Source organism: Anas platyrhynchos, chromosome 20 (genome assembly GCF_047663525.1).
Source record: "Anas platyrhynchos isolate ZD024472 breed Pekin duck chromosome 20, IASCAAS_PekinDuck_T2T, whole genome shotgun sequence".
Lineage (NCBI taxonomy): Eukaryota > Metazoa > Chordata > Aves > Anseriformes > Anatidae > Anas > Anas platyrhynchos.
In genome coordinates this window covers 8,091,165-8,114,892 of record NC_092606.1, presented here as the reverse complement: position 1 = coordinate 8,114,892, position 23,728 = coordinate 8,091,165, and the positions used below count along the sequence as shown (strand labels likewise).

The 23,728-nt window shown below is 40.7% G+C and overlaps 1 protein-coding gene across 2 annotated transcripts in view; it reads right to left on the bottom strand.

Annotated features, from left to right (window-relative positions):
- The window catches only part of SPNS3 (SPNS lysolipid transporter 3, sphingosine-1-phosphate (putative)), a 64,051-nt gene that overhangs the window by 3,970 nt on the left and 36,353 nt on the right, over positions 1-23,728 (bottom strand). Inside the window, exons 15-21 of one of the 2 annotated variants that reach the window (XM_027445987.3) lie at positions 18,251-18,349; positions 9,351-16,443; positions 8,890-9,076; positions 7,606-8,459; positions 5,586-7,525; positions 823-882; positions 639-735 (exon numbers count right to left, since the gene is read on the bottom strand). In XM_027445987.3, coding sequence (XP_027301788.2) covers positions 16,276-16,443; positions 18,251-18,349 — 267 coding nt within the window. In that variant the 3' untranslated portion in view covers positions 639-735; positions 823-882; positions 5,586-7,525; ... (1 more) ...; positions 8,890-9,076; positions 9,351-16,275. Of the gene's footprint in view, positions 1-638; positions 736-822; positions 883-5,585; positions 7,526-7,605; positions 8,460-8,889; positions 9,077-9,350; positions 16,444-18,250; positions 18,350-22,897; positions 23,066-23,728 lie in introns of those variants that run through there. The other variant, XM_072026250.1, reaches the window with a different exon arrangement.

Below are 23,728 nucleotides of genomic sequence, written 5' to 3'. Positions count from 1 at the left end.
GTCTCATTTAGACGGTGTCACTTACAGCACAAGCTAAACAAGCCGTTACAGAAGGCAGGGCTGTCAGACAAACGAGGATTCCAGGCGATATCCTAATTCTTGAACACAACCTATTGACAATGAGCTACATATGACATGAAAGCTCCCTGGCAGATGGGAAACTGGCAGGCTGTTTTGATAGCTGTAGTCAAAGGAAGATTTCCACGGAAAATTATGACAGCTCTATAACAGCATTGACAAACTAAATACGCAACCTGTAAATATAATTAAAGGGACTAGAAGGATTGGTTATCAAGGGAAAAATAAAAGGATTTGAAAGGTATATGGGGAAAATATTTAGGCTAACACACAGGAGTTGTATGACAACATTAAAATATGAGAATGATGAATATCAGGAAAAAAATACATTTATGGGGAAATCCACAAGGCTGTTTAATGAAACTGCAGATACGCTTAACTAGGGTAATTAAAGCTATAAGCAGACATGGCATTTAAGAAAAAAAGTATAGGAAGCAATCTGGCATTAGCAAAGATTAAGTGCTCCAAGATAATGCTCACACCCAAGTCTTACAAAGGACACGCAGCAGACCAGAGACCCGATATGCACACACACACAGCTGCTCTCTCTTCACACTTACTTGGAGTTCACATTTGTAGGCCTCTTCGTTCAGCACTGAGAGCAGCTCTTCTCATGATATTAGGGCTTGGGTACCCAGAGCCAACATTTAGCTTTGTCTGCAAGGAATACACACCCAACTCTCAGCACGTGCCACCAGGATAAAGAAGCAGGGAGCAGCCTTCCCTTTGGATCAGATAACCTACAGCTCAGGTTTCTTTGGGGCAGAACGAGCAGATCAGCACAGCAGGCACTCGCACAGGGCTCTGCAAAGACAAAGGTGGTGAGAAGGTGGATTTGGATAGCCTGTCTACTTGGAAGGCAGACAAAACACACAAGACTTCACATTTTATCTTCAGAATTTGTCTTCAAGATTATATAGTCACAGGTCAACTCACTCAAAACAGAGTTCACAAAAAAAAAAAAATGAAAACCCTTACCATCATTCTTAAGGTTCCCTTCTATTGTCAGCAGCCTAGCTGTAGCTGAACAGACACATTTCCTGAAGGATGCTTTCTTTTAGTTCCCTCACAGGACTAGTCCTTATTCCATAACTTCTTGTACTTCCTCTCTCTCATACAGGTAGCTACAGACTTGAAGCTATATGACTTTTCATTTCTCTATACATACACAAGTTTCTCTTAATACTTCGGTTTTATCGGCATGTATAAAACCAGTCTTGAGCATCCCAATACATACCCATTGCTGGATACTCTGGTTAGCAATATCCTGAGCAAGATAAAAACCAGAATTACTTCTCAGAACTAACAGCAGTTGCTACATTAAAGCATTTATCATTTCCTCCCACCTACTTTTTTTTTTTTTTTTTAAACATTACTGGAAATGTACAAAGAAAAAAGAGGTAAGATGGCTTGTAGGAGCTCTTATAAGATTTCAAGGACTACCTGTACTTAGGACAAGACTGAAGTAAGCTGGTAGCGGTCTAGTTTAAAATGAGTGAGAACATATGGTTGCTATTAAAGGTGTAGTCAGCATAATTGAAGTCACAGTGTTTTCACCTGTAACATATTGAGGACTTCTAAACTAGGGGAAAAAAAAAAAAAAAGAAAAAAAGATAAAAGATGTCTGGGCACCTGTACCTTTATAAAACATTAGCAAATCAGTATTTGACAAGATTGTTTGTTTTATAGTATTTTAATATAGGAGTGATGCAAGTGCAACAGAAACTGATCAACAAAGGTATACTAAATATAGGCAAAGTACATAGCCCAAGATGTAGTTTATAAGTATGTAAAATACGTAGCTTATTTAAAACACAGTTCTGGTTTCAGCAGATTTCCTGCAAAGAGATTGATGCTGGATACTCATTCCTGCTACTCTTTTATTAAGTCAAAGAGACTGTGATTCTGATATTGTTAGGGTGTGAATGTTAGAAGTTTAACATCCCTCTTCTGGTTTCTACTGTACCTACACAACGTAGCATTATTAATTTTCATGAAAACTTTTGGAGGTGAAATGTAATTAAATGACATATTTAACAACGATCTCTACCAGCATTTCAAAACACTGCTCTAAGGAGTAGCATTGTCATAAATGAACCACTGCCCCGAGCGTGTCTCCTGTAGGAGCTGCCGGGAGACCACAAAATTTGGAGTTCCCACTCCAGCGGTGCTGGGCCAGCAGCTCCCCCAGGACTGTGTCACACAGGTGAGTGGTTCCTGCCCTGGAGAAAGAGAGAGATGGACAGGCAGACAGGCAGGAGCTCACACACTCATCTTAAAATAATGCCATCCTTAGCCTTAAGGGAGCGTGTAGCTGTTTCACCCCCTTACAGGCAGCATTCTGTCTTTTCTTTAAAAGCAGGTGGATATATTTTTCCTTTGCCTCTTATCAGTGCAAGTCCTTTCACCACAGACCAGACCAAGGGTGTTACTTTTTAAACCGGTGTGTTCAGTGAATGCCCTCTGCCGGGGCTGGCACATCTCCCTGGCTGCATGACTGTTTGCTCTTGACAGGCTGGGTCATACTCCATGAAAATCTTCATTCATATTTCATCTTTCTACTTAACTAATTCCCTTTCTACTCCAAGTCACTATACATATATATTTAAAGAAATCAAACACATATATATTCTCCTTTTATCCTTTAATTTGTTTTATCTCACAATACAGAAATGGGCTTGTTGCCACTGAAGCTTTACAAAAACACTTCTAAAGCTGATTTTGACTAGGTTAGGTTTTCTAAAAGCAGGAGCTGTGTCTGGCCACAGACACTTTTCTGTGTTCCCTATGCCCCTCTTGCTGTTACAAGACAGATGGCCCTTCTGAGCACCATATCAGACTCAAGTAAGAGCTTCTCTCAAGCTCCAACAGTTTGGAAGCCACACTCAAGACTCAGTTCTTGCCCCTGCCCCAAATGAATATGAGAGTGACCAGAGTTTCCAAGCTACTCTGCACAGTGTGTCCATCCTGTAGGACTGCAGGCCAAAAGTGTAAGAGTCTCAGCTGAAGATAAAAAGGTTTTTGGAAAACTTAACATTTAAGTAGAACACGTGAAAAATCTACTCCTGCTTGTGGACCACAGGCTTTACAATCTGTACTGCAACTCAGTCCTTCTGAAAGCAAGAAGAGACTTAAGGGAAAAGGTAAATCTGATTTTAGAATGGGAAACGGACCTTTGGAGCCATCTAAAAGGTCACTTAGTGCTGATGAAAGGGCCTCAGCAATTTACAGGAACCTCAAATTGTTTTTCTCAGGTCCAACCACCAGCTTCACCTTTCGTCCTTTTTTCTCTAGTCACTCCCTGTGTATTTACATAGAGTCCCCTAGGGATTGTGCAGCGCTTTCCAGAGGTTAAATCTATATACTTCTGATGCGTCAGATTCATTGATTCATTTAAGGTGGGATCTTGCACCTTGTCCAACCAGACCATGACAATATAACGCAATTCTATGTTAGTCTCAAACTACATCATTGCTGTGCATCAGCATTTCTTGCAGATATTAACAAAAAATCTTGCTTCCACCGACATTTTGACAGCATCTTCAATTGCCAGGGAGACACAGGAGTAATTTTATCAGATCAGACCAGTGAAAAACTAATATTTTGCCTCCATCTGGGACCAGCTTGACTTACTTTAGGAAAAAAAAATAATGCAAGAAACATTGTATAGGGATAAAACTACTCTTAATGTTGTAATAAGACAGTTCCCTAAGAAAGTTCAAAGTAACAGTCATTCTTTTCATGGATCATTTTCTTGTAGCCCACCAAAAAGCTTTGGAAATGATTCTTTCAGCCTGGTTTAAGGGGGACCTTATCAATGCTTGTAAACACCTGAAGGCAGGGTGCAAGGACGCTGGTGCCAGGCACTTTTCAGTGATGCCCTGTGCCAGGACAAGAGGCAAAGGGCACAAAGTGGAGCACAGGAGGTTCCATCTGCACACCAGGAAGCACTCATGTGCTGTGCAGGTGACAGACCACTGGAACAGGCTGCCCAGAGAGGTGGTGGAAGTTCCCTTCTTTGAGATCTGCAAAAGCCACCTGGACAAGAAACAAGTATTTCACAAGCCAGTTGTGCAAGGACAAATATTTTAAACAGCTTTGATTCGTGATCATAATCTTCCTGGGATTTCATGCTCCTGTCATGATTCTTTGTTCTTCTACTATGGCTGAAGTCTGTAAATCACATCAGCTTTGTTGTGATTGAGCAGCAAAGTTTTAAAGAACCCTTTTGTACCAGGCAGCACACAAGTGCAGCCCTTTCACTCTCTTTTGTCTCCTTTTCAGAGCAAGTGGCCACAAACATGCAGGAACCACCTCTCTGGGTAATATTGGCATTTGTATGATACACACAGATTTGACACTTGCTATGTCTTGAGTGAAGGCATTCAAATTTATCGTACTGCTCCAGCTATTCCACTGGCTCGAGTCTAACTATGCTGTTATAACTGTATTTTGTGTACTTAAGTGCCAAGCACCGGATTGCAATGTTTTATGTAGACATAAGATTACAATGCCACCAGTAACAGATACACATTGAACACCCCAATTTTATAAACAGACCTAAACTGTATGCAAACCGGCTGCTGATTCACTTGCCACTAATAACAAAACCAACATTTTATAAAAAAGGAGCATCACTGACATCATACTTCCTAAAAGACAAACACAGCCCAGGGTTACTGCAAGGTGTGAAGTAAAACAACGTTGGGATAGCAATTACAACCCTTTTCACTGTTACATATAAATATCAGGAATGCAAATTACTTTGATCTAAGGAAGACTCAATGCAATATTCCAGGTGCAATTTAACGGAAATTTATTTCTTGAAAAGCTTCATTAGCCTGAGTCGTTTCACATCAAAGTAGCTTCAGGCACTTGGGTTTAGCATATGTTCACTTTATTCCACTCTTACATTTCTTCCTTATCTGTCAGAACCTTCCTGAATGCTTTTTCTACACATCATCATTAGCTTCCATCACCACCTGCTGCATGCTACACCATTAAGAGATGCTGACTCAGAAGGCATTTCATCTGGCACTAGAGATGCCCTCTCACAGGAAGGATGAAAGCAGGATTCTTTTTCTCTACAGAAAATTCATTTTTTCTAAAATTTAACTTTGCATACCGATTTCCCTCTCACACCCTTCACAACATAAGATCAAGTTAACTACAAATGGTAAAACTTCCCCATCCCCTAGTTACGAAGATCACTATGCTCCAGAGACAGAGACCATCAAGTCTTTGTCCTGGAATTCCTGCGTGGAAGCCAGTAACTTTCTACTTACCTAGAGTACATCTTTTAATCAGACATTTGGCAGCCTCTTTGCTCCTTTCTGTGGATCCCTGCTTTCTGCCTCTAATCTTATCATCTCTCCTCCATCTTCAGCTTTCTTTTTGTTACAGTCTTGCCTTTGTGTTGTTTCCTACCTTTAAGTTATGGAACTGAGCATGTTTAAATTCCTGCCAATTAAAACTGCAGAGCATTGAGCCCTTCTAAGAAAACTCACCTGTTTCCTGCTCTTTTAGGCTCCAAGAGCTGAGCATTTCAAAGCTTTACTTCAGTCTCTGTGAAGATCTGATCCTGAAGAAGGCGCCCTGTTGGCCCTTTGCTGACCCGCATCCCCTGCCGTGGTGGCTGACATTTCAAAGCCCTGAAGCCCAGTCTTGTCACCAGTTCTGTTTGGAGCAAAGACAGCAAGTGAAAATTGTGACAGGGTCTCATGAGGTTCTCTGGGCAGGAGACCCATGTGGTGTCGTTCACTCTCCTGTGACACTGAGGTTCTCAAAGTGGCCATTTTGCACATTCAGAATCATAGGAAGAAACTTGTGGATTTTTTTAATGTGAAAAAGAGAAACTGAAGAAGTCCAGAGGAAAGCCAACACTTCAGCACTGTGAAGCAGCCATGGCTGAGGTACTCCACCTTTACTCACTGCAGGGCACTTTTCTAGTTCAAAGAGCAATAGCAAGATAATTGAAATCTCACCTGCCCTGACAACACTACTATTGAATACCATTGGGAACATTTTTAATTAGCATTTTAATTATTAGCATCTACTCTGGAGCTCTCTTAAAATCTTTCTAAACAGATCTGTATACAGAGTACCTTTCTACTACAAGAAAAGGTAAGGCTGGATCATGGCTTCTTTGGGTTTCCATCTCTACCAGTGCATCAGTCAATTTGCTGCAGAGGACGTTCAGGGATGCTCAGTTACTCCGCTGATCTACATTAGGAAGTGTTCTGAATGCAAGGGTAAGACTGCAAGGGATAAACGCAAAGGATGCTGTAAACCCCTCTGTGGTCACTGCAACTATCTGAGCTCTGGACACTCATCAGAGGGAAGCATTAAGCACTGGAAGGGAAAATACTAGCCTGAGAATTAACACAGTCAGGTTCAAACCCCAGCTGTACCATGACTCTTACACTTCTCTCACCTTTGGGATTCTGTTGCTGTTAAACAAAACAGAGATGACATTAATCATTTTAGTGAAGTAACACTGTTTTGATAGATACACACTGAGCGTTAAATTCTTTCCTCCTTCCCATTTCATTTTTTTAACAGACGTGACCTCATAAAGTGGGAGAAAACTGCAGCACTGGTGCCAGAGTCCTTCTGTTAGTCCCTTCAGAAGCCACAAGAACTACTGCCTGAGGGAATGCAACAAAGAAGAGAACAAGTCTGGATAGTCACTAGACTTGCAAACCTAAGAGCAACGCAAAGTAAATCAAGCACAACATAGTTAGAATGATGATTGACAGAAATATGATGATTCTACTGCTGGAAATGAAAGTACTGTGAATAATTAGCCACCTCTGACCCAGGAAAACATTGACTTCATTTGCAGCACAAAACTGATTGCAAATGGTATTGGGGAGGAGAATCAAGCTATTCACTGTGCTTTGCCCTCATCAGAAAAATTCATTTCCTCTCTACCATTGAGCAATGAAATATACCTGATTGGATCTGCTGAGACTTCACGTGGAAGATTTAGAATGGGGTGAAGCTAAAAGTAATGCTATTAAACAGGCTGGGGCTGGAGGGAGAAATGCACATATGTCTCCTTTTATTAAAGAATTAAAATAAATACCTCAAAGGATCAAAATTTATTTGAATATTTCTTTGAAATCCTAATGTTATTTTTGCTGAATAGGATGCTGAATATCTGTGCAAGAATGAGGACTTTTTGTATTCCCTCCTCCTCCTCCTCCTGTTCGTTCCCATTACTACTCCCTCCTGCACTGCCAGCTGCTTTCTGCCTCCTACTGCACCGCTCTCTCTGCACGCCTGCCAGCCCTCTCTCCATCTGACTCATGTCCTTGCTGAGTGCCGGTGCCTGGCCAGCCTTGTCTGCTGATGAGTCTCACCTCCACGTGGATGACAGCTTCATTTGGGGCTCTCAGCACTCCGTGGAAAGTGTAATGTGTTTCTTATAGCCATGGCTCCAAGGCTGAAGAGAGAAAAATCAGATATGTTCTTACAGTAGGGTGAGAGACTCATCTCCTCTTTGCTCTTGTCAAACACCTTTACCTTGTCATCAGAAATCTGAGGCATCTCAGGACAGAGACCTGAAGACTCCACACTAATGTTATCCCCTGCTACAGCCTTTGGCTAGTGGAGGATAGGGCAGAGCAAATCCTGGAAGAAAATACAAAGAAAATACAAATAGCTCAAACGTACTGCTATCTGCCAGTCTCCTCTGCCTTTAGCACATACAACACATCTGACATATATAGGTAGGCACTGGAAATCAGGTTATCACAGCCCCTCTCCTAAATGCTGCCTCAAGACAAATAAGCTTTGATGCTGGTTTTCCAGGGCCATTAGAAATACAGACTAAGGGCAGTGACAAGGAGGAATTTGGTTCCTTTTCTCACACCCCTGCAGCATCATTAGAAGGCAGAATTTTCCCGCATCAGGAATTAAAATCGGCATTTTATAAAAGGCAGCTCAGCTTGGTTTTAAGGTGTTTTTGCAGTGCTCAAGAAGCTAAATGCACTTGTAGTTAAAGAAGTCTGTTCTGGAACTGCTGGGATCCCAAACAGGACAACCAGTTCTCTAGGCAGACCCATGCCGTGGCACCACATCTTCTCTAGGGAGCATCAAGCTCCCTACGAGATCTCTCTCTTATACAAGCTGTTCTTTTCTGGTCAAACATTTACTTCTTATAAAACATCAGCAAGTGCAAATCTTTCCCCTTTCCTCACATACATTCCCCTTTTAAAAATTATGTAAATTCCTTAATGAAGATGGCAAGTCTCCACAGCCCCAGTAAGCATGAGGGTTTTCTTCTCCCCCAGACGCAGGAACTGCCTTCCTTCAAAGTCACTGATGTCCGTGCTGGCCTGTTGCTTCTGTCAGACTCACCCTTTCCAGGAGTGCTGCTGGTAGAGTACAGCAAAGAACATTACTCATCACACTAAATTAGGAGACACAGACCTCCTAAGACAACATGACAGTGTTTAACAATCTAAACTAAATTTACAGGAGAAAGCAGCTGGTACGAAAATAACTGCATCTGCTGCGCTCCCAACGTTCTCCCACTTGCACACGCTTAGCAGAGACGACGATGAATCACATTTAATCACACGCTATTAGAGGAGGATCAGACTGTACAGTGAGACCAGGTTAATAGGTTGGAGATGCACATATCTGATGCCCAATTAAAATAATTCCAAAGATAAAACTCAAACTGAATTTTGCTTTAGGATCCGTGCCTCCCAACTTAACAGATGAGGCAAGCAGTCCTGTCTTCCATGACTTGGATGCAAACAGAAGGCCAAAGGAAAACAGTTCTCTTACTTGAGAGCTTACCAGGCAGATCCCATGGAATTATCCTGGGTTTTCCAGATTAATTGGAGCGAGGACTACAGAGACTCCTGTCTTGCGCCAGCTTTTGTGGAAAAGTCGGATCATGAACATCATTTTCTAGGATACGGTATTGCTTAAACACTATCTGGCTGCCATTAACTAGCCTCTAGGTGAACCACCTCTAGTCATTCTGGTTAAAAAACAAGCAAACAACAACAACAAAATAAACAGATTAATAAGTTTCCTATAAAAAGAACTAGATTGCTTAACCAGTATTTATCATTTATCACCCCTCCTCTTCACCTCCTTGCTCATACCCACACACCCCTCTTACAAGGGTGTCTTGCAACGCCCCTAAAAAGGCAGAGATGGGCAGGCTGCTCCTTTATGCTGTAATCTGCATTTTATTCTAATAGCAGGTGAATCCAGAGTTATCCAAATGGGTTGCAGAAACATCTTCTCACCTGGTTCACATGAGGAAATGTTCCCAGCTGGAAATCAGGTGTCTTTTTTCAGCCGATGCTCTCTTTTACCCGGGAGTTCTGTGTGCTCCCCACTCTGACATGCCAGCTCCAGTGACATCTCCTCTGCAGTGGGTTGTTGATACACACAGGGAACAAGTTCTTTCACTGAAAATACAAACTCTCAGAACAAAAAGCTGTGAAGAACAATTGCAACATCTACCAGATTGAAGATCAAGAAGTACTCTCTGATCTGCATTTAAGTTCTGTTGTCTTTCAGCCAGAGATATCCCCGAAAAGAATGCCTACAACCAAGATTTCAAAAATTAGGAGTCCAATATTAGGCACCTAATCACATAATTAAGTCTTTAAGCAAATGGGCCTGATTTTCTTGGCTTTCAGACTGCCTTCATTAGGAACAGAGGGATGCATGGCTCTTTGAAAAAGAGAGGAATGAAGGAAGAAAAGAATCAGGCCCCTCACTGGGGTACATTATGGTGGGAATTAATAGCTGGCTTGAAGTCAGCACTTTCCAAAATGGTTACCTTCATCCTTTTTACATTAATTTCAAACCTACGGCCCAACATATTAAGTACTGAAAAGAAAATTATACTTGCATACATGAATGCATGAATTTATCTTTCAACTCCACTTAAAAGCATTTTTCGTAACAATACAGAAAATATTAACTGTAGGGAAAAAAAGCAGCACAATATATAAGGAGATAAAGTGAGACCTTAGTACCACAATACGAGTAGAGTCCTGTGCAGCACAGATTTATTCATTGGATAGGATCCTGATTTTGGAGGCACTGTACATTTCTTGAGCCTTGCCCTAGCTCCATTGGCAAGGTTGAGCCCCCTGGGATTCAATCACATTCCAAATCCGTACACATTTACAAAGGACCATCCTGCAGTGTGGTCTGACAGCACTCACATTAATCTCTCAAAATTACAGACATTTCATTACTGCAGAATACGTGGACAATTTACATGCTAATAACAACACTGTTATGCAAACACGAAATTACACAAAGTGAGAGCAATACAATTATGGTCAGCTATACAGCATTAGAATCAGACTCTTTTCATTGTGACCTTTGCGTCCCCCATAAACAAAAGCTTTCTAAGAACCTTTCCAAGGCCTTATTGGATTACAATGAAGATAATTATAGAACCGAGATGAACCCTGTGGCTGCCTTGTAATGGAATAAAGCCAGTTCCAGCTGCTTGAATGCCAGCACAGATTGGCAAGGACCCAAAGATACTGGTCTTTCATTGTGTCTTTTTTTTGCCAGCTGAAGGGAGCAGGTGACTTGCCTCCATCTCCTAGGGGAAGGCATGACCAAGTTGGCCACCCTCACCGACAGCAGTAACTTACGGCATTGCAGGCATGGTAGGAGCACCCAGTACTTGAAGGAGACTGGAAGAATGAATAATGTTTGCAAAACAGCAGAAAGATCTCTGAAGAAAAAAAAATTGCCATAAAGGTTTTAGGGTAACGGATGATTTCTGGGTTTCTTAGTTACTTCAGAACCTATTTCAACAGACATCACATCTGCATTTTAACATGAGGGGAAAGTGCTGTACCTACAGCTAAGAAAAAAAATATCTTTATTCACTAAAGAACACAGGGAGCAGAAGGGAAGGCAAGTGCAGGGGAGAAGAGCAAGACAGAATTCAGCCAGTTTTTCTGCAACAGAACAGTAAGGGGGAAAAGCCGGTTCTTCAGTGATGGAGTACAGGCACACGTCACCTGTGAAGGTGATGAAGCCTTGTTCAGTGCAACGAGTTAGTAAAACAGCCATCAGGGTTGGCACAGTCCTAACAGACCCTATCTAGGCACGGGTAGCTCAGAGTGACAGCAGCAACTCCGAGCTTTTTCTTCAAAGCTGAAAGATGCTTTTGACATCTATGGCTACATCAGTAGCATTATAAAGAATCACAGCTATTCTGCAAAATATTTTGCAAAGGACAATTCCGCTGCATAAGTTATTAGGGCAAAGAGGAATAAAGCACAAGATATTCTCAGAAGTGAGCAGCTCAGACAGTATATATAAATCTGTAGCCTGGAAAGCCATGGTCTGCCATCTGCACACCTTCATCCACAGCACAGAAAAAAATTCTTAGGTGCTGTGAAACCCCTTTAGCACTTGGCTACTTATTTGGGAAGGAAACGGGGAGGAAAAGTTAGATGAAAGGCCTTTGAAAATCAAAACTCTGCTGATAGAAATCTCACACAGTATCACCGGTGGAACGAGCCTGTGGAGCAGCAGTTGCACACCACGGTACTGTTGTATCTTAGACATGCCCTGCCCACTTGATGGCTTAACAGGCATTTCGCAGAAGCTAGAAATAATCACAACTTTGAAGGCGTTTTTTATGCCAAGCAGAATTCTAAAGCTTCTTTAAAAAATATCCACATAAAGAGCGCTAAAGGTGAAGACCAATCACCCGCCCCTTCTTTGGGGAATGGAGGCAGGGCAGGAAGACGAAAAGATCAAAATCATTACCTGAATGTGCTTATAAAATCACACCTTTTGGCGCTGCTCCAAAGTGCCTCTTACCCACTATTTTGATTGGAAAGAAAAAAGATGAAATGTTAGAAGTAGGATGAGAATACAGAAACAGTTACGGAAAATACTCGCTCAGTTCAGAAATTGCCAACCTGTTCACTTGCCGTTTGTTTGCTGCAGGAGCCACAGGTTCCAAGCAGCTTGGACACTGCAGAACGAGCTATCCCAATAACCAGAAGCTTCCAGCAGCAGCTCTTCCCCATCAAGTCAGAGCAGTAAATTAAATACCTTCTTTAAGCCGCTCGTTTTTGCTTACTTCTGCTCACTTGGAACCATAGGAAACGACTGGCATTTCAATTGACACCGAAAGAGAAATTTTGTTCCTCAGCTGGCAGCGTGAAAGGACTCAGTGACTTTCTCTACTACAGGATTTTGATGGCATACAAAAATTTAACGTTTTAAATAGCTACTTTGCACAACAGCCCCCTCCAGCACTAAGAAACTGTTGCCTTAACCCCTTAGAGCAGAATTTGGTGCCACCTGCTAAGAAGCAAATTCAAGGCATGCAGAAACTAAGAAATTCTACTACTTTTAGATATCCTAGCATAGAGATTACATAATTTTTTAAGACACAGGATCAAGCAGAGCCTGCTAGGGCTGTTTCACAGTATCACTGCATCCTTGCAGTGGCGCTGAGTCAGCAGTTCTCAGCAAGGCAGAGAACAGTGCAGTGCCAGGGAGAGGCAGGCTTGGCTCAGAGCATCCAGCCTCTTGGCTTGGATGTTAGGCTTGCTCAAATGCAGAAAAAAAGCCCTAACAAAATTAAAAGTCCTCTCCCTTTCCATTACAGAGAAAAGCGAGAAGCATTTGGAAAGATGGAACTGAACTAGTCAGTGCGATCCTGCTCATTTCTAGGTGCTTTCACAAGGGAGCTGAGAGTAGGAGTTGGAATGAGTTTGTCAAGGACTTCACGTACCATCACGGAACAGCATGTGGCGTCTCTTGCTCATATGTCAACTGTGTGCCTCCGCAGTGTTCCAGCTACATTTTATGAATATATTTTCTAAAGAATTTAATAAATAATAAAATTAATAATCTAATTTAATAAATCATCTGTTTACAGGGCAAATCATGAAGATGCCAATAAAGAAGTACTATCAAGCTGCTTAAACCCTACCATAGCTGAGTAAAAGGAAAAACTATTCTCAAGATCTTGGCCTGTCTGCCTGAATTTCAAGGCATCAGCTGTGGTGTTGGGGACATCTGGTTTGCAGTTGTCAATGATTTTAGCAATTGCAAACTTTAGTTCTAGAGTATGGCAACACAGAGGTAGAATATCATGGTTCCGTGACTGATGTGAGCTCTGTAAATGCAAGTTCAACATCTTTCACAGGATCAGGTTACCTTGAGTTCTTTACCAAAACCAAATTATGAACTAATACCAACATCCCCAAGCAATTTCATAATTAGGCTGTACAGAATATAAATATCTACCTATTGTGTACAAGAGACTTGAAGCACAATTCAAATCTTTATGGCAGTAAGCTTATACGCAGCTTCTGAGAAATTTTAATAAAATACTAAGGAAGGATCTGGCACTAAGTTGTTACTAGCAAATTTCATAGAATTAAACAAAATCAAAATAATTTTATAGCCTCAAATACTGACATGCACTTGTCACTGAACTCTTCCATCACTTTCTGGGCATGAAGTGATGTGACAGTAAATGGTATCTACTGAAGATACCACTCACTGTACAATATATTGCATTTCCACCTCATCTCAGAATTCAACTTTTCCAATTAGCATTTCGCTAGAGCCAAGTGGATATCTTCAAACACCACACGTGGTACAGTAACAGCATACCAGATGAATCTCAGGCTCTTGCAAGTCCAATCTCAAGTGTGCAGTGAGTTGAGAAGGCCTTAGAGAATGTTTGTAGACCTCCTAAATTCATCCTACAATGAGGAATTCTCTTAAGAACAACGGGATTTGTGCCAAGAGAATTCTTCTCCCTCTACCTGGAAGACAACTACTGCAAACTTCACCAGGTTTGCCAAAAATAAGCAAGAAATTTCAATCTAAACACTGCCCCCAGGTAGCTTAAAAATAGACAGAAAATGTTAAGACAAACACTTACGACCTTTGCAAGTTGTGTCCACATCCAATATTAAGAATCCTCTGCTGGACATGGGTTCTCTGGCACCACATAAACTTCCAAAAAGGCAGTGCTATAATGGCTTTGGTAGCCTTTTGCAACCAGAAAGATCTTTAAGTCTTCAAGAACACCAACTTTTATTTTAAAGACAATTACTACAATCTAACTGAGTATCACAGAAAACTTAATTGTTTCTCATAATGGAATAAGCTCTGGCCAATTTTGACTATATGGGTTTAAGTCTGGTTTCAGAACAGACTTCAGAAAAAGAGAGGGGGGAAAGGAAGGAGAGGGAGAAACTCACAGTTGTTGAATTATGCTATTGATAATGGCAGTCAATATTCACTGTCATTACAAGAATTTTGTGTTTTATGATTCTAATTATTTAGGATCATTCATGATCCTTATGATACTGGGAGAATCAGGTAAGATTCACAATACTTCACTTACTGAGGGTTTGACTTTAAGGTGTTGCCAGGAACTACACCACCACAAACAATGCAAGTTGGCCACACTAATTATGTCATATTGGGTGCTTGGAATAATATTATGACAATAGTTACCACATCCAATGTCCTATGCACTTTCAGACCTCAAATGGGTAATTATATTTAAGTGTTTTTATAACCGCCACTGTTCACTCATGAGAGGAGATGCTTACCCATAGCTTGAGGATGCACTGGAGAGCCTCAAAGGATTATAAAGAGACCATTAACATCTTATATTGTGGTTTAACCTGGCAGGCAGATAAGCACCACGCAGCTGTTCACTCAGGCCCTCACAGTGGGATCAGGGAGATAATCAAAAAAAGTAAAAGTATGAGAACTCATGGGCTGAGATAAGGACAGTTGATAAGAGGGACAAACAAACAAACAAAACAATTAGAAAAGAATAAAAACAAAAACAAGTGATACACAACACAATGCTCACGACCAGCTGACTGATGCACCAGCAGTGCCCTTGACTACCTCCCCCAGTTTTATTGTTCAGCATGATGCCATGTGGTATGGAATATTTCTTTGGTCAGCTGGGGCCAGCTGTCCTGGCTCTGTCCCCTCCCAGTTTCTTGTACAACCCCAGACTCCTTGCTGGGCACAATGAGAAGCCGAAAAGTTCTTGAGCAGTTACTCTGCACTGCTCAGTAACAACTAAAACATCAGTGTTATCAACACCATTTTGATCATCCTAAATCCAAACCACAGCACCGTATCAGCTACTGTGAAGAAAATTAACTCTATCCCTGCCAAAAGCATGACATGCATATAGATTGACCACAACCCTCCACTCTTGGACCTGGCATTGACTTTGGTAGTCTCCTTCCCTTGGTCATTTCCGACAAATGAAAACATTGTTTGAACTATCTAGATTTTCCAGATTCTATAGACAAATCTTATCCTGCTGAGAATTCATAGGCCTTCCCTCCTAATCTCCACAAGACATTCTGCCTTAAATGCTAGTCTTGTTTAGGTTGACAGTCATGCTTGTGACAGCTCTATACTCTACCTTCTGGAGCTCCCCAGCTCCACAGAATACTCATGCCCGTTTTGCAGATTGAGGGAGGGCTGCCATATGCCAATTCAGCAGCAATTTTTGACTCACAGTCAAAAGCATCCAAAAAAGTCAGTACGCAGGATTTTCTGCCATATGGAGGAATTGTTATTTGGCCTTTTCTGTAGCTGTATCTCATTAAGCAAAAAGGAAAGGAAAGAAAAAGAGAAGGACATTATTTTATTCTTTTTTGCAAATCTTGCCCTGGAGTTCATCTTCCCTTGAAAGACAGCATTCATTTCTGGTACCTAGGAAACCAAGTCAAAGCAGAAGGAAGCTGTAAGAATCTAGGTGATTGAGGACAGTGTTCCATCCAATTCAACAGAATTTCTGTAAGTCATACACTTTGTATATGACTTCTTTCAGGGGAGAGGGGAGTGGGCTCCAAAGACCAGAGGAGAGAAGGAAACACCTTTCATGAAGATGCATTATCTGCAGTAAAGCTATTTTATTACCTTCATATTTTGAAGGGGTCAGTAACTGCACTTCTGTGACCATTGTGTGTTCTGCAAAGTCTATTTTTTTCAATAAGGAAGATCTGTTTAATCTGAGGCCTTGCTGGGATTTTACATTTCTTTTATTTATAGAAACTATTGTATTATTACCACAACATGTACATTTGTGTTTTAACTTTACAGAGTCAATATCATGGCTGGCATAAAAACAGGAAAGTTATAAGATAAAGGTTTAAAAGATACGTAGAAACCTTAATGCTTCTCTGCTTCCTTACGATCATCTTCAACGTAGAAAGATGTCAGCAGGAAAAAACCTCCTCCAATGACACCAACAAAAACACAGATGATGAAGCTGTACTGCAGGCTCCTGAAACTCCACTGGACTGAGTGATTGTTGTTGGCCTGAATAACACTGGAGATCTAGGGAATGAACAATGCTGTCATTAATGTGGGATAACACCATGCTTCTCTCTTGATTTAAGCAGGCTTTTTACACTGTGGCCCTTGAATAGAATGAAACTGAGCAGGTAGGGATGAAAAGCTTGCTACCTTGGTTTGTTAACCCCAATACACCTATTGCACTGCTGTTCCATTTCCATTTGGTTGGGGAATATTGTTCTTCTATATTATTACTGCCTCCAGTCACAAGAACACAAAATACTGCAACCTGTGTTTATCATGACTGGTAAACATTAACTCATTTTACCATTTTCTAGCCCATCTCCAGAAAGCCAGCACAGGACAAACCTTTGGCAATGACCTTTATCATTTCTTGGTGCTGTTTGATTACTTTATCCATCCTTAATCAGAATCAAACAAATAGAAACTGGCAAAAAAAATTTGGCAAAAATGCTGCCACGAGCAGCAACACACATTAAAAAGGGAAGAGCTGGAAATTGATTTCAGAGACAAGAGTGGAGTCTGGTTTTGAGCCAAAAGGCATTTGAGGAGTCATGGAATGACAATCTGAGGAACTGGGAAGAAGATACCAGACAGCTGCTTTTTGCACTGGCTAGACGATGAGGTTGTTAAAGCTATATGTGACATACCGGAATTTTAGTTTTGCAGACAGAAAGAAAAGCTGATTTCAAGAAACCCATAAGGTTCAATACTTAACCTACGAACTTAAAAACTCTTCTTAGTACAAACAAAAAGATGAATGCTGAATGCAGTCATTGCTATTCTCACATATGTCCTTGATTACAATATGCTTCGTGTTTTAAAATACACAAATATGAGACTCTTCAACCTTTCTGGGTTGAATATGATTATTTATGACAGTTTAAGGAGATAAGAGCAAGATCAACTCTAAATGGGCACCTAGGGACTACAGTAAACATAACAGCCAAAATACAAACCTAACGCATTTAATTTAAAAACATTCAGAAAATAAATCTCTAGAGTGCAAAGGGAAGAAACACAGACCCTGAAAAAGACTATTCAAAGATTCTCCAGACAGTTTATAAGCTAAAGGGTTAGTTGAAATAGGTCAGCAAACAATAGCCAGACCTGAATACAGAAGATACGGTGTTTAATCAACAGCAGATATGGGCAGTGTTGGTATACTGGTTCACAGAAGCCTTCCAGAACACAATGTAGTGCTCATTGCACCCCACGTGGATATACAACAGTTCTATTCCTGGATTCATCATCTCTGTTCTTTGTAAAGGTGCAAGGTTACTTGAGGATAATCTCACCTGGATATACCATGACAAACTTTTTTTGTCTTACGCTTTTCAATTAGCTGCTATTTTAGGCAACTGCATGCAAGGTATTGCAAAAGAAGTATTCTGTGCATAGTTACTAGCAGGATGCAGCAGAACATTCAGCAGGAAGCCTCAGTTCCGCCTGTACCTCAAAGATGGCAAAGAACAGTGGGTAAAAGAGATGACACTGTCTTTGCAAAAATGTATGCCTTCAAAATTTATTAATTTTCAAATTTTAAATCAAAATTAATTTCTACACACTGCAGGAAACGACTCATATCTATATAGAGATAGGAGTATATTCTACATACCTGCAGTGTCACAGGAACAGAAGTTGCATGCAAGTAAAAACGTTTACAAAAATGTCCCCCTGGATTCCAGAATCAAGGTTATTCAAGGCTACCAACTTCAGTAATTTCTAAGCTTTGGACCAGGAAGTGCCTAGATTTCTGTGTGTCTGTCTTTCAGTTTCTAAAGGTTTTACCCTAAAGAAAACTCAGATAAGCAGAGAATTCACTTACAGCCCCAACAAGATATGGGCTGCCTGCATCTCCCAGCAAATGGCTCACCAAAATCTGCAGGGCAATAGCTGTAGACTGCCGCCTCGGTGTCACGACATACTGAAATAAAACACAACCCACAAGAGAATGAGTATTAACAGAACAAATCTCAAAAATGGGCAGCTACCTAGAGAGATGGGTATATTCATTTATTTATATTTCATATTCAAACACTGTTTGGAGACAGAGAGGTTTTTCTGAGCAATACAGTACACTGGATGTTTTATTTAGGAAGAAGATGGTCAAGAAAGCAACGCAAAAGAGGGAATGACAATAAAGCATGAAAAATATTACTCCCCTGCCTCTATTCACAGACTCACAGCACCTTGTACAGACTCACTTGGCCATGCCACTAACAGAAAACTCCAGCCAGTAACCCCTGCAGTCGTACCAATTTACTAGTACCAATTTACTTGTAAGGAGGTTCAGCAGTGACAGCCTCTGAGAAAATCTCTCGTAATACTGTGTCAGCAGGTCTGCTCTAGACTGCTGGGAAACTGGGGTACCAGAACGAGCTGCCAGGGCTATAGAGATGTCAGCTGAGACCTTGCAGAGTGTGTGGAGACTCAGGGAGGGACCAGAAGGTGGCTGATGGTGGTTTGATGACAGATTTGATAGCAGAAGTTTGCTGCTTGTAACTGGCCAGCACCTGAGATATAGCTACTCTAATAACCATACCTCAAAATGATTGTGCTTTCGAGTGCACGCAGTTTAAATAACAAGTGGAAGAAGATGGTACGGGTACAGAACACAGCAAAGCATCACATAGATTATAACCAATTTTAAGATGAAATATAGTAATTTTGGGGTAATTGGAGCTTTATGTCTGCACTACTGAAGAAGATCAACAATGCCTGAAGTACAGCATGATTCTATATAATTTGTTTGTGTCTCTCTCAGTAATGCATTTACATTATTACACACTTAAAGGAGAAGCATTCACAGTCAGAATGAGGCAGAGGCAATTTTAAACCTTGATACATTTGTTTTCCAACCAATTGCTCATATCAGAGACAGAACACTTAATATTCCCCCACTCCTCCACTCCCCTGGTTTGTTTTTTGTTTTGTTTGCGTGTTTGTTTGTGGGAAATTGATTGGAGCATCACTTAGACATCTCAAACACTAATTAATAAGGCGATGTGTTTGGCCAAGAGGCAAACACAAGGTATATAAGTTATTGTGGCTTTATAGCTGCCTTCAAAGAAACACTAACATGCATGACAACAGGTTGGGCACAGAAGAAAAAGATCCTGCTCCCACATTTAACTTGGAGTTATATTATCACTCTTCATGTACAAGGTGATCTCACAATATTAGATAAGGAAATATCAATACCAATAGCAATATCAATGCCACATCTTTAGGGTGAGTACAAGGAACTGCATTAATGGAAATTAAAACTGGAAGGTAAGGAAGGAACATTGTCCAAGAAACCAAGGTTAATTACACTTGTGAGAATAAGAGTATCAAATATATAAGTCTCACTCTCCGAGTGAGAGAGAGAAACAAATTCCAGTAGAAAACTCTAGGTTGGGAAATAGAACTTGCTATGACAGAGCTAGACAGGAGTTTGACTGTTCTTGGTTATCCTGCCAACTGCCCTAGACTCAGTTTTCTTTTCTTTTATTGATAATGATAGGTTGTGTTTAAGCAATGCAAATCAAATATTGTTATGTACTTAACATATTGTGGGCATTGCAGGCACCAGAGAATATAAATGCACTTTCACACTCTCAGTGCCCTGCACCACTTTCTTGCAGCATGCATTAAATCTCTCATTCCTGTACCTATGGAACAAATCCATAACAAGAAAAATGGGCAAGAAGGACAGAAGCTTCCTATAGTTACTGGGCTCCCACAGACTCTGACTGCTATTATTGAGGTTCTTCTGCTCAATGGAAACAGCATGCAAAAGCTCAACGCACTGTAGGCTTCTCTAGGAAAATAAACTGAACACTCCCACAAACCTGGGCTTTGAAGCAGCCTGTCCACAGTAACTGCCCAGCTGCTCACACCACATCAACAATGCAGATGACATCCTCTGCACTGTCATCTCCTAGGACATGCCAGTCCAGATGCCTTGATAGATAAGCAGGGTGCCCCCACAAATATGATTTGCAAGCCCTGTCATGCTGTCTCTGGAGGTTTTAGAGATCCTCCTGCAGACTATGTGACAGAGCTGTCAGCTAAAAAAGCAGATGGAAGAGACAAGCTGGTAAACACTTCTGTACCTCCCAGGGCACTTCCAAACAAAGACAGGGACATGTTGGTAGCCTTCCCAAGCCCAATATTAGCTTCCAGTTCCAGCAGCTTTTATGCTTTTAGCTGCCAAAAGCCTAAAATATAGAGTACCAGTACCTCACAGATGGTAAACAGCTATTTCATTAGGGACACTCCATTACAGCCTCCTACTTAGCCAGAGAACTGTAAGCAAGGCAGCTACAGCACTTCCCTACGTGCACGTTCTGATTGCAGTCAGCCGGTATATACCTTATGTTTACAGCTGAATAAGGGGCACAAAGCTTGCTACATGCAATGCATCTTGATGTATGATCCACAAAGGAAGAAAGTCCTTATCATTCAGTCGGCATCTTCCTTTGTCTTTGTCTCCACAGGCTGCAGGATAAATAAATTCCTAGCTCTGCTCTGCCTAGCGGTGCCATATAGGGAGAACGAAAAGTCATTTTCACGGCAGAATAAGAACATGCATTAGCAAATGCAGCCACAGTATCAGAAAGTCTATCAGCTCACACAGGAAACAATACAAAAAGAGAAATTTCTGTTGTTATCTATGGCATCCTTAAGTCAATGTAGTATCAGTGATACACTGAACCCACGGATTTTCAGCAGAACGGAACAAAACTCAGATAAGATTGCCACTGAATGAGCAGACGTCCACAAATTCATCTAAATTCCATCGTTTTTCTAACAAAACAATTAGTAACATTTAGAATTCAACAGATCTAACCCAAAGCACATTCATAGTAGTACACTGTATGTCTGCTCTCAGGGGAGCACACCACTACAGAGCTCTGCTCTGCCAAACTTTTCACCTTCCTGCTTGTTGCTGGTTGATGCAGTATTGCTTCCACCTAAAACCAAAGCTTTCTAAAATAAATAAAAAAGAAGTGTGTCAGTCACATGGGAGACAAGAACTTCTTCTCAGAACCTCTTCTCAGTTTACATGGATCAAGGATGTGGCAATGACACTCCAAATAGATTTTGTGCAGGCTGGAATATGATGCAGCATTCCCTAAGCAAGCTGAGACCTCAGTGACTGAACTGAATGCAAACACAGCTCCTTGCAGATGTTGCAGGTTGGGTTCAGAAAGGACTCTAAAGAAGGAGCTGACAGTACTGACTTTTTACTTTACTTGTACATTACTGTATCAACTGTATCTAACTGAGCAATGTCATCTTCCTCTTTAGCAGTGACAGAGGAGAGAATAAAAACACAAATGCAGGAGTTCAAATAAAAGTAAATTGAGAGACTTTAAGAAAATCTTTCAATGGAGGCTCAAGTGATGTAAGAAGAATACTAATTGTAATAGTACTTTGATCTCTTGAAAAAAAAATCAGTGATTTAAAAATAATCTGAAATAGAAACTAATAAAAAATCATTTTGAAGCAGTGATAGTTTTGTTGTACCTGTTCACTGCTTCAAGGCTATACCTCTTGTCTCAAAGGATAATTGTTTCTGACCATTCTTTGAGAGTCAAAGAAGAAACAAAACCCTCTTGCAGCAGGCTGAGCTTTTCAGTGGGCAACCAATTCACTAATGCTGACTGCAATTTTTATTTTTTCTTACAATTCCAGACTGCAGAAAACTGGCATGTAGAGAGCAGTACCATGAAAGAGTAACTTAAGACCATAACACAATAGTCAACAACAGTGTTTTGTTGAAGAACCATGAAATATGAGTTGGTTTATTCCTTTATCTCAATCAAAATGTGAAGAAAGATTCTTCAAGCTATGAAGTTTGAAGATAAACAGGCTCGAGGCAAGGTCAAGTCAGCTGAAGCAGAGTTCTGTAGTGCTTCACAGCTTGTCCCTTTTGCCATTAGCAGGCACTCAGTGTTTGGCTATATACTTTAACATCCTTCTTTTACACCAAAGACTGTAATAGAGATACTTTTATCTCTGCGCAGTTTTTTACCACTCATGTTTAGGTAGCTGTTAGGAATATCAAGCAAGTTGTATATTCTGAGTAACTAAGACTATAGTGACAGTAACCTCAGGAGTACATTTTCAATTCCTGTGGCAGCAAGAAACGATGGCAGCCTTGTGGACAACCATTTTCATCATGAGCCATGGGCTGCAAGTTTTCTTTACTGTCATAAATTCTTGTGACATGTTATTGGGCAGCACTATGTGTTGTGCTACACGTTAATGTATTCACTGTGGTTCTTATATGAAAGATTTCTTATGACAGTGGAGTTTGCTTTAGCCATCTGCACGTAGATTTGAACTCCCTTGAAATGAGAAACTATTAAATAAAACAGGAGATGTTCATGTGAATCTTGCTAAGGATCTCTTCAGCTACCGGTTTTCCATGATTAGCCTGAAGGTGGGAAACTCAGAGAGTTCTTTTCTGCTTTGTCTTTACCTTTGTGCCTTCTCTCATCTGTCCTGAGGGCTTTAAACAATTTCTCTACTTTGTCTTCTATTAGTACCAACTGCATCAGCATTTTGCCAGTACCACACCTCTCTCAGCTCTCTCTCTTTCAGGTAGCATCCTGCTTTCAGTGTTGAGGTTCAGGTCATGCTCACTGTTCTGCAACAAAGTCACCCCACAGAAGATGATTCCAAAAATTAGGAAGTCTGTGTTTCATTGCGATACAGTGCTTTATTCTTTGTAGAAGAGGACAGTGCCAATTTAAATATCCTGTCTTATGCCCATGGGAAGCCATGAAAGGATTTTCAGTCATTCCAATAGCTCTGTCTGTGGTACTTAAACCAGCTTTCTGCAGTCAGATTACTAGATACAAACAAGGTAGACTATTTCCTTGCTTGTTTGACTGGTAAACTATATTCAGCTTGTTTGTACTATGACTTTCCCCAAAAAGTCACATAAACTACTTTGTTAGACAGTGATAATCTGTGTAGTTCAGTGATGGTAAAAAATCTTTCTAGCATAATATCTGTCCCATATTTTACACAGACATTGATTAGTGACTGTGGAGTTACAGCATAAAACAATGGTTGACAAATTCTTCCTTTGAATAAAACCTCAAGGATATTAAAAAAGTGTTAATCCTTAAAGCCTTTGCAATAACTAATAGAAAAGGTAGCTGTTTGTTAATACCTGAACTAATTGTGCCACAAGGTGTGTGCTTTTCACATCACTCCTATCTAAAAAAAAGTTGCTGATGACATAATTGAAATGAAATAGGCACTGTTATTCTTTGGGCTTGTGGTGGCATTCCTGGAACCCCCA